Below are 12,228 nucleotides of genomic sequence, written 5' to 3' on the forward strand. Positions count from 1 at the left end.
TATCCTGCTTTAAAGTATTTCCAGGGCTGCATAATCCTACTTGTTTGCTAACTACATCTTATCCTCCAGAAATATGTGAATAGTGAGAAAAGAATCTGAAAAGGAAACACCTTGCTCCTCAACCACTTCTCTGTTGGCTGTCACTTGAAGAAACAGCAGTGGGTAATGCTTACCAAGTCAAAACCAAAAATTGTTTTTACAAGATTACTGAGCTAGTGCAGTTGGAAGTGCTGTTCTTTAGCAATATCACCAAGACTGATAGTCAGATGTATTTAGTATCCAGTAAGCACGGTTGAACTACCAGGATTGTAGCTGTCAGCATTTACAGATGCACCCTACTTGAAGTCAAAGATGACATTCTTACACTTTTAAAAATCTGTTTATCCATCAAGAAACAGCTAAGCAATTGTATCGTGAGCAGGTAAGTTTTTTCCTTGCAGTTCTCCTCAGATACAAAAGACTTGGTGATATAAAATCTCCTTGGCATGTAGTGAGTGGCATCCTTTTACTGTGCATACTATTGCACAGAATGCTTCATGCACTCCTGCGTACCCTTTCTTTCCATGGCTGCACATCAAAGCAGTAACTGTAGATCTTTTCTATGCTGGAAATCTTTCCAGTTAACATTACAAAGGCCTTCCAACAAGCATTAACTGAAATTCAGTTTTCTGTATGAAGCAGCATTCTCTTCTGAGACTGAAGTATTGGCTGCTTTTGGTACAACGTACATGCTGCAGTGAAACATCATCTTGCTGTTATCAGGTCAGGCACACAGATTACATTCCTGGCTTTGTATCTGTATGCTACAACGAGATGTGTCATTACAAGTATTTGTTGGGTGTATAGTTAGAACAGTGCGTGTGGCTAAGGGAGGAGCCAACAGCACTGATCAGAAGAGGCCTGAACTCCGCTTTCTCTGTGCCACTGCATGTCGGTCCCACTTGCTGATGTCAAAAGTGAGAAGGGGACTGACGCTAACTAGCTGGATTTCCTAAGCACTTCTGAAAAACATCTCCTCATAACCTCAGCTCAAAGTATGGTGAATAGATGAAAAGATTACATGGGAAGAAACAACAAAATGCTACACTATTCCACAAATCAGAATGTTCCATAAAGTTTGCCAATAGATGAATCAGAAGGAAAGCAGTCTGAAACCATTTACTGTTGCAGCTGGCAGGTGCATTAAAACTCACTTACTTTCATTCTGCAAAGGGAAACACAGTCACTGTTTGGTGACTGACATACTGGATTATTTTTGCCTCTAGCTTTGCACAAAAAAAATCAGTTCAAGTGTGGAAATGAACCTGAGTACAGGAAAGTGAGCCAATACTGGCAGCACAGAATGAAGATGCAGCAGTGGCAATAATGCAACTTCTTCCAAAGAAAAGATGTTTATGAAAAAAATTTCCTATTTCAGTAAAAGTCAGACTGCAGGAAGACTGAACTTCCCAGCTCTCAATGACATATTCACAACATTCGTAAAGTTCCAGAAACACTTTATTTAAAAATGGAGTTGTAAATGCATATAACAAAATAACATACATAATAAATGTAACAAAAATAAATAAGGAGAACATGTTCATACAAAATAAGAACATAGTAATGCAAAATGCTTATTACAGAACGTAAAGGTATAAACGCCTGAAAGAACATAAACAGAATCTCGCATGAAGAGCCTGCACCTTTAATCTTTCCTTGCCACTTCCTACTTTCCACTCGAGTCTGCGGAAAAATTATGTTCCCAAGCATTAAACAAAAGAAGGAACTATGGTGATGGTTTGGTACACTCAGTTTTCAACACCTAGCTCTAGTTTCAATTTATTTTTGCCCTTCCGCACCTTCTAAAACTTTTCGCATGGCCTCTGTAAACTCATGTAGTTCAGGCTTCCACGGTTAGCTGAGCAGAGCATATTGAGTCATACATGAAGGCTGTTTGCTTTTAATTTTTTTAAAGAAAATATGAAATCCATTATACAACAGATTAGTGGTTTTGTTTTTACATCTCTACAAAAAAAGTTTTTGCATTTTTATTAACTGGTCCAACTTCTACTGACTTCTGAAAGCCTGTACAATTTAAAAGTGTACAGAAAGTAGGTTTTTTTTAAACAAATGTCATATAGGATTATTGCTGAAATATTAAAGACCATTTCATAAAAGCTGCAAAACTGTATCTTTAACCTTAATATATAGAGACTGATGCAAACATACGAAAATTCCAGTCTATTAGTTACATTTAACAGAAATAACACTCCTCCAAATTACAGTGTTCTGGAAATACAAAGTAATTTATTTTTATTATTATTTCCAAATGTTAAGTTACTGGGACAACTTATAAGGAAAATAGGCTTATATAGGAAACTTTAAACAGACCTGCTTTTCAGTGGTATAAGCAAAATGTCTATGTTAGCAGTTGTCTTCCAGAATCCTTTTAAATATGTAAGACAGAGACAGCTTTACTAGCAAGACTACAGGAAAATATACATAAGCAAATAAAATAATTTGCTTGGGAGTGCATCTATATCAATCAAGCAAATTATGACAACTCTATTTCCAATTTCCCTAAAGAAAATTTTACATCTCATGATCACTCCAAGGAACAGTAATTTCTTCCACAAGCTTATGTTGCATTTGAATTGGTGAGAGCCCATTTGACTTAATATGCTGGAAAATGTCCCATCTTACTGTATGCTTAAAGTTGTTTCCTAGTTTCAACAAACATTTGGACAGAAATGAGATATGAAATACTTCTACTTTCATTAACATCAAAAAGACAGTTGAAGAAGATCAAAAAGTGCCAAATAGTTCTTTCAGAAAGTGGATTAAAACACTGCAATGATAATACAAGTACAGTATTACCAGTTTTCTATGTACACCAAAACACTGCTTGCTGTTTGATGATATTGATATGTTCACCTGTCACTCCCAGCAAATCTTAGTGCAAACACAATATGTGAACTTCGTAATCCCCAAGACAATTTATGCAGCAACAAGGTTATAGAAATCACAGAACTGTGAGATTTTCTGTATACAAGAATGAACGCTTTCTGAAATCTGTTTTACCTTTTGCAGTAATGTGTCATTGTAGTCACAGATAATGTTTCCTGCATAAATCATCTAATTCAGAATCAAATGTAACTTTAGAGGAGGAAGTCCATTCATTACAGAAGCTTGGCAAAGAGATTTGGGGTTTCAGTAACATTAAATGTTAGGCTGCTTGCAATGGCTTTTCAAAAGAAATAAATCTATTAAGGGAAAACTGCTGATATAATAATTCTTTCGCAAAGCACACAACCACAAAGGGCAAACCTGCCACAATCTGCTTTCCTACACTGGTATCTATGTGCATCTTTATGATTTGACAAGGATTTGTGTGACAATCAAAGCATCACAGTTAAAGAAAACTGGTTTAATAAAACAACTGCTGTTTGACCAAGCCTTTTTCTTTTTTTTAAATTATAAACCCAATATTATAATTTTTCATTTTTCCTAAACATTCCACATGAAAGGTATTCATATCAACACTGAGATGTCACTCACGCAGAGTGGCATCTTCCTCTTCCCCATCTGGGTTAAACCTATTGAAATGTATGCTGAAATCCGACTCAGATTCAGCATTCTCAAACTCAGCTGCAACAGGGACGGCGGCGGGTCGAAGAGCTCGAGCTTCAGGCTGGCAGTTTGGCTGCACTTGAGGGCGGGTACTTTGAGAAACGGGACTGGACTTCATCTTCGACTGAGCTGGCAAGATTGGGCTAGCGAATCCCAAGTTGCTCAGAGCATCCAGGGTACCATCAGGGTCGATCATAGCATTAATTGCTAAACAGTCAAGAAAACACAACAGGGATAGGGAAGAAACCGTAAAAAATAGATTTTCTGTTACCGTAAAAAGTACAAAAATCCTCTTCTAACACTTTTATTATTATGATGACAGATATGAGCTTTTATGTGCGCTACCCACTACAAAGGAGTAGTGTATCCAACATATATGTAGCTGATATGTATATTTAAAAGCATTTACATATATCAAAACTTTAGATGAAACGAAACGGCACAAACTAAACGCTGCCTGATGTGTGTACAGGAAAGAGAGATGACAAACCATCTATGATTAGCTTATAGGGACTGAAAGATGGGATTTTTAGTCATTTTTAAAGGTCTTTTTCTCTAATATTACCATTATATTATGCTTTGTTCAACCTCACCCCCCCATAGCTAATTCCATGACTGAATGAAATTTGTATAAAAGAGCAATGATTTATCCTTTTTAATGTATAACAATGGACTTATTGTTCCTCTCCCTCCACATAGTGAGGGCAAACAGAAGCACCTAGGTACAATCTCATTTTACTGTACTGTTAACACATTGTCACTTTTAACAGAACATCTTACTTCCAAAATTGTACTAACATCTATTTGAACACCACTGCATATACAAGGAAATGACTTGGCCTCTTTCTCTGGGCCGTATTTCTGTGTTATGTTCTCTAGACACAATAGAATTTGAATAATTTAACATTTTTTAAATTATAGCTGAGCATGAAACATATACTAATTTGTCTATAAAGATGGTTAATGATTCCTCCTGAAACATTCTTTTTAAAAAGATGTTTTATTGTAGAATTAAATCTGAATACTAAAAATAACAAATATAGGAAATTTACAACAAATACGATAATGATGATATATAAGCATGGACCACTAACCATTTGATCACTCCAAATTAAAAAATAAACAAAGTATAAACAATAAATAAGACTGCAACTTCTTTTTAAAATATACTCAGTTTTTAAGTTCATTCTGATAAATGGAATATATATCTAAATAACAGACTTGGTAAGCACAATGTAGTTCTTTCCATTTCATACCGGTAAGTCTTTACATGTGAAAAACAAAGTAAATTTTGTATTTTGTAGTCTGTGGGCTCCACAATTACAAAGAGTGGATTCAGTAGTGTCAACGGAAGATTTCAAGAGTTAATCCTAAATTTTATTTTATTGTATCAGATAAAGTGGGTTTTTGAGATTTCCTATAGATACGGTCTCAGTGCATTCTTTATACTGAACTGTGCTACACATGAGGGTATTACTGATGTGCAAACACTATTTTATAAAGCACAATCTCAGGATTCTCTATCACCTACGTTTCAGTATTTACCCACAAAATATTTCTATTAAGAATGTTTGACAAATAATTCCTTTGGGATTCTCTGGACTGTTTAACTTTCAGTTGAGCCTTTTCTCAACCATATGACAGGATATCATCACTTTCCTGTTTTAAAATAATTCAGTGATGCTTCTTTACCACATGTGCCAGCAATTACACATGATATTAATGTATATAACTGATACTGTAAATATAATTTAATAAAATGTGATAACTTTGTTTCATTATAATACATGTATATAGACATATATTAAAAATGTTTTCAAATAAGCAACAACAAAAGAGAAAAGTGAAACAAGATTGGTACCTTGCAGCTGTTTCTCAACTCGTTTCAGTTCCTGCAAGATTGATGATATTTCCTAGGAAAGAACCAAAACCATTTCATTAAGGAAAAAGAGACCCAAACTACCTACCAGTAGTAATTCCCCTTCTCAACCTTTGCAATATGTTATTTGGGTTGTCCCTCCTGATATCAAGAACACCCTTAATACTTCCAGGAAAAATCAATCTGGATGAGTTTAATAACTTGTGAGGAGCTAACAGAGAAGTGCCAGCCAGGTCAATGCCAGAGGAAGTGTGTTTGCTGCTTCTGAGCAGTTCAGTACAAAGTATGCGAGGAGTTTCCTCTCCCACCTTTCCCTCGGAAAAGAAAACTGCCTCTCTAAATTTACATTCTTAACAGCTTGGCACTCCAGACGGGTTAATGTAGCTAGGTTCTCCACCTGCTCACACATGCAGAGATGTTTTTCAAACTCTGCACTCTGTGTTTAGAAGCAGAGGAGAGGAGTACAAGGAAACAACATGTATGCTCCATTCCCTCATGCTGTCACACAGCTGGGTCAAGAAATGGCCCTGATTAGGCAGGGGCAGACGACTGCATGAATCAACTAGAGCTGTAGTTATCACTTCCACACAAAATCAACATGATTACTTTTCATTGAGGAGTGCTTTTATTGCAATGTGTCTAAAGATTATTTCCATTCACATATAGCAAAACATAACTATTTCTCTAAATATTAATAATCAGTATTAATAGTATTAAGTATTATATATTAAGTATTAATAATCAGTAGGTAAAGTAATTTTGACATTGTAAAACAAGTTAATTCAAAAGTAATCCAGTATTCAAACCAGTGGTTGTTACCTTTTACTATAAGTAGGTACATAGTCTGAACCCTTTTTATTGTTTTCCTGATCTGAGAATTTCCCCTGAACAATTACTTAAGACTGTTTCTTTATAAGACAGTAAGTCTCTGCAATTATTAAAGAAGATTAGGTTTATTCTTGAAATATACTGAACATCTAAATAAAACCTTTTAAAGATTTTTGCCTTTATGTCATTGAAATAGCACATTCTTCTATTGACTATTTAGAAATTAGACCAGAAGGTCATTCAAACCAATGGAATTCATACCATGCTTGATGTTTTCACAATAGGAACTTCACTTTCAGCTCGCAACTTGTTTTCAATTTCTTCCCAATTTCTGTCTTTGTCCTTAAATAGTATTCTAGAGAAAAAATTCAAGAACAATATGTTTAAAATAGACGAAAATAAATAAACTGAAAGTGAAAGATTAGATCCTTGATACAAGAAAGCAGGAGAGGCACCACAGAATAAAACTAAAATCTGAAATATTGAAAACTGACAGAATCCAACCATACAGTTTAAATTTTCAGGGAAGCATACAGGGTTTCTGCAAGATCACTATTATTGACATTAAAATGCCGTTTCTGTATCTAAATACTCGCTTAAAATGTTGAAAAGACACAGCTGATTCTTTCTTCCAGGATGGAGACATTTAAAAAAAAAAAAGTAACTATTTTATAGTACACAGAGAATTCCCTATTAACACTGCATTGTATAACAACTGCAAAACAAAAGAGAAAGATTAACAGTAGTAACTAAACGCAAGGCTTTTACATTTGTATTTTATGTTAATTTAATGAAAAATAAAATTCCTCAGAAAATTAAAAGAAAATGCATTTCATAGAAGTTTTCATTGAAAAGTCTCAACACACAAACTGTATATACATGATTTACTAATATAAGTATTACTTGTATTAAATGTTTAAATAAGTCACTTGTATTATTTATAAAGCTCCACAGCATACTGTGAAATTCCTCATTTTTAATGGTTTGCTTCCCATCTGTGATAAATAATTTTTGTTTTCATTGTTGTATCATGAATAGCATCTAAACTCTCTACATTTGCACAACTGAAAAACAACAGCAAAAATGGAATGTGCAGATATTTAAGGTCTGGCTACTAATTTATTTTTTTTTTTAAGTGACACCATGATAACACAGAGGAGTCCAAATCCACTTCTTTTCTAATTGGTATTTCAGAGTTAGAAGTACAAAAATAGATGCAGTAAAACTGCTAAGCGAAAAACCAAACCAATTTAAAGTCATAACCAAAAAAGTAGTACATTTTAGAGACGTTATTAGTGTAGGTAGGTCTCTGAGGAAATATTTTTTAAGCTGGAAATTCATGATACCTTACACTTCATAAAGACAAAGAATCTGAAAGAAATCTGGGAGGCTTACTACTGCTTTTCTGTTAATCTTTCTTCAGTTACTTATACCCTATAGAAAATCTCACTCTCTATTATTAACCCATCAAGAAAGTCTAGTTTTTCCAAACGTACAGCCTGTATTATCTTATCAGCACATAGATGTCTGTAGACAGCCCATCCTGAAGCAGCTTTAACTCTTCTGTCTTTGAGGTCTTCACCCACTGCTGCTTCAGAACATGGTTTTGTCAGATGTTTCACTGAGAGGAAGTGCTGCTCTCACAATATGATGTCATGGGATGGAAGCAAATGACACTTCTGCAAGTGACTTTCATGTATTAAAGTACAAAGCATACAAAGAATAAACATTATACATGCTTCTTGGGGGAGAAAAATATAAATTACAAGTAATCAAAATTACAGTGAAGAAAACGGGACACACTTTCTGGCCTCAAGTAGTGCCATCACCGTGTAACAAAGCTGGTCATCAGAGATCTGACAAGATTGCTTTTATGTTCTGGAAGGGAGTGCAAAGCTTGAAGCAACAAAACTGCAAACCCGAACACTAGAAAGTACAATTACAATGGAAAATTTAGGACCTGCCTGACACTGATGAATTTAAATAATTAAAAAGCAGAGCAAATTAAATCCTTTTTGGATTTTACACTAAAACAAGACAGGCAAGGCCGGGAAATATTTTGATTCAGTATATGGAGAATGTTACACAGATATACTTTCCATATTTTAATAGGATTTATATTATTCTGGAAATCAGCAGCAACATGGAAATAAAGCTTTCTTTAGCAGTAAACAGAATTAGTAGGAAAAAATATAGAAGTTGCTGTGACACTTCCTGTTATTTTCATTTACCTTCTGGCTCATGTTATATTAAAATACTTCTATCTTCATCTATGTGATTAATGCCTCTGCTTGTGTATGTGGTGTTTTCAGTCTTTATTTTAGAGATAGTTTCTTACTTCTCTTTTACAATTCAACAGCTTTCCATTTCATAGGTCATTTTATTCAAAAAAACAGAGGGAAAAAACGAAAGCAGTAATTTAAAAAAATGTTATTATTTCCACTATAAAGTGGACAGGGCAATTTGGTTTTGCTCTAATTTTAGCCAGACTATTCCCTTTTTACAACATTTTTTTCAATTCTTCATTTAGTACATTTTAACCTCCCAGGGGTCTTCATCTCTGTCTCCTTTGCTCTTCCTCCTTCCAACCGTACTCTTTATATTCAAAGAACGTATTTATAAATGCCTGCCCTTTTCTACTTTTGCCATTCCCGGTCTAACTTCCTGGGGTAAATCTGCCTGAAATTTCTCATTTGGTTGTTCTCAGTCCCCATTTTTCTTTCACTGCACTTTGGAGGATGCAGAGCAAACTGCAGAGACTGACAAGTAGTATTTGCACTGACTCGAATGCTTTGCCTAGATTTTCCCTGACTGAAGAGGTACTTGCCTGCTACAAAGCAAGCCAATAACACTGCATTCACATTGTAGAGCACCAATTAAATCATGCTGGTCTTCTCACTTCAAAACCTACATACCTTTTCCTCCATGATCTCTGAAAATTCCTGCAAACTCATAATAACATATAAAAGACAGAAAAGCAAACAAACTGCAGATCTGCTTCCTGAGAAGCCACCACAGTAATTTTTTAGCAACAAACGGGTTATGGCATACATGGTAAGACCGCTGCAGAATTTTAAAATATAATGTAGTTTTGTGTGCACCAACAGATAAAAAACCTGATTACACAATGAATAAATGAATAAAGAAATATTAGAAAAAAGTAACTTAGTAATACACAAAGCTATGACTTTATCCTGAAGAAAATCACAACTACATAGAGGATTTGGTGAAAGGAAAGAACCAGGCACCAGAATCTGGTTTCAACCAGAATACCACGCTAGGACTTGGGAAAAAAAATAAAACAACAAAAGCCCCACCAAACCCAAAACAAAACAGTGTGGCCAGCACTGGGAGAAGTCAGGCAAGGAATACAGTGTTAAAGGCTTCTCTCAATCCTATTTCTTAACTCAGTGGAACTTGGAACATTAGCTATAAATTGGAAAACAGAAATGGCAGCTCTAATTAACTGGGGAAGAAACTAGTCAAGCAAAAAGATATATATTTCCTTTTATCCTCATATTAATTTATTTTCATGACCGTTTTGAGTTTATTTTATTTTATGATAGATCTGCTTATCGAGAATGACTGAAAATGTTTGTGTTCTTAATATAATACTTTAGCCAAAGTGAAACCGGTCTTTTTGTAAAGCTAGCTATTGCAACTAAAATATAACAGCAGGAAGAGTGTTTGCGTTCACAGGAAGCGTGTCTTTCTCCATTAGGACCCAGATGGGAAGGATGCAATTTCTTTAATATGTATGAAGCAATCTGTAAGGAGTGTAATTGCCTTATACTGTCTGTGTTCTCCAGAGAGAGGTTTACATTCCTGAACAAGAAAATTTGAGAAAGGACTCTGAACACCCAGTCAGGCTTACTCTCACTGGTGCCCCTATAAATTTCTCTTCTCAGGTTTAGGTACTTTGGAAAAACACACAACTGCTAGCTCGACAAATCCTGATTGATTCTCATTGTATCTGTTCTGGGCAGAAATTTTAACTGGCTTAACTCCAGTAAAAGGAATAGAAGCACACCAGTTGGCTGAACTTGCATAATCAAAACAAAGCTAAGGTCAAATCTGTAATAGGTTCTAGCTGCCTTATATGCTCTCTAAAAACAATTCTAAAACTGTTGTTGCTTTTCTGATTCAAAATACTAGTGACATTATGAATAACATCATATTATTCAAATCCATTCTGAGTAGCAGGAAAAGGAAATTTTTATCATAGCTCTGGGGAATATGCTAAATAATTGCTTATTAATTAAAGTTTCTCCACTATGTTTTTATAGAAACATGCAATGACACTCTTTACAGGTATATAGAAAGTTTACAGCTATGCTTTTATTTTTACAGCATACATGATCATCATTATTACATTCATTACAATGTAGCCAAATTACCTTTTAAGCTCAGAATATTAATCAGAAAAGCAAAAGACTTGTTTTTATAGTTATCTGCTTTTCTCAGAATGAATTTGCATATATAAATTTGTTTCAACTCACTGTACTGAACTCAGTCTTCTCTGTTAAGTGAACAAGTAAGTAAGTAAGTAAGCTGTGCCGGCAACATATTCACAAAACAAACTGCCAACCATCAAGAAAAATCAGCATAATGAAAGAGTAACTACTATACTGCTTCTGAGGAATTTAAGATACATAGCATCCTGGATGCCTACCACAAATAAGTCAGTCAATAAGCAAGATTCTTGTTCCAATGATGCATCTTTAAAAGGAAAAAAAATATATTGGTAAGCAGAGTTCTTCACGGATGTCACTGTATTTTCCCAGATAATTATGTGCAAAACATAACTTCATGTAATATTTTGTTTCTACATCCAAATTTCAAACACCTTTTAAAATGACTTTCAAAGAATGGTCATGCTTAAGTATCTCTTTGCATGTATTTAATTGCTCATTTTTTTGAGATCAAGTAAATGACAGCATGCATTCAGAGGTTGATTACACTTGAACAATTTGTGAACTTTCGCAAAATTTGTAATAAATTCCGCATAATGAAGTTGATCTCTGTTAATTTCGCACAGCTTTCGAGAGTAACCATATTGCACAACACCTGCATTTCACAAACTCATATGCATCCAAATTTTAAATAGTAAAATATGTTTATGTCTTTTGTTTAAGGATATTCAAATAAATAGTGGGATACATAAAAGAATATATCTGGGGAAACTAAAGAGGGAAAGGCAGCCAGTGGCCTATTTCCAACATTACAATCCTGTAGCCCCAAAATGGTGAGTTGGAAAAAGAGAAATGAGATTAATATCAGTCCAAGAACACATTCTGAAATAGTGGGAATAAAGTACTCGCAAATGTTACCTGTAACCACCAGTAAAAACAACACACAGAAAACCTTACAACAGAAATAATTAGAATATACTGGAGGCTTTTAAAGACTTGATTCTTCACTCAGTGACACTCTCCTAACTAGAAAGAGCAGGACTAGAAATGGCAGATAACCTATAGTTTTTACCAATTTATATATGTATTTTTTTCTTCTTGATTTTTATGGTCAAGTCTTTTTTGGTACTCCCACAAGAATATAACCTTCAGATATGTTAGTATTTTGCTGCTTTTACTAGTTACATCACCCTACGGTGAAATAAATTTGTGATCTGATCTGTCGTCCACCTAAGATTTCAATATCTAACACTTCCTAGACAAACTAAAACTACATGCAGTTCAGCCAAATCTCTTTCTTATTCTTAATATACTCTATTTTTAAATTATTAACTGCACAAAGACATGAAGGAGGACACATGAATGATACAATCTGATCTTTGTATTTAGAATTTTTGTTTATTCTACTCAACCAAAGTGGTCACCAAATGGTTGTACACTCACTCTTTCAAGTTAAATGGAGCTGTTGGTACAGCAACGTGTTCTCATTTTTGACACGTA

At 34.5% G+C, this 12,228-nt stretch overlaps 1 protein-coding gene across 6 annotated transcripts in view; it reads right to left on the reverse strand.

Moving 5' to 3' along the window:
- Positions 1–1,492: 1,492 nt before the first annotated feature.
- Positions 1,493–12,228, reverse strand: part of CEP170 (centrosomal protein 170) — a 100,423-nt gene continuing 89,687 nt past the window's right edge. For all 6 annotated transcript variants that reach the window (XM_065632927.1, XM_065632926.1, XM_065632925.1 and 3 more), the window contains 3 exons: positions 6,578–6,671; positions 5,471–5,522; positions 1,493–3,816 (listed from right to left, as the gene is read on the reverse strand). In XM_065632927.1, the coding sequence (XP_065488999.1) occupies positions 3,530–3,816; positions 5,471–5,522; positions 6,578–6,671 (433 nt within the window). In that variant the 3' untranslated portion in view covers positions 1,493–3,529. The remainder of the gene's footprint in view (positions 3,817–5,470; positions 5,523–6,577; positions 6,672–12,228) is intronic.

The sequence above is a fragment of the Caloenas nicobarica genome, chromosome 3 (assembly GCF_036013445.1).
Source record: "Caloenas nicobarica isolate bCalNic1 chromosome 3, bCalNic1.hap1, whole genome shotgun sequence".
NCBI classification, from domain to species: domain Eukaryota; kingdom Metazoa; phylum Chordata; class Aves; order Columbiformes; family Columbidae; genus Caloenas; species Caloenas nicobarica.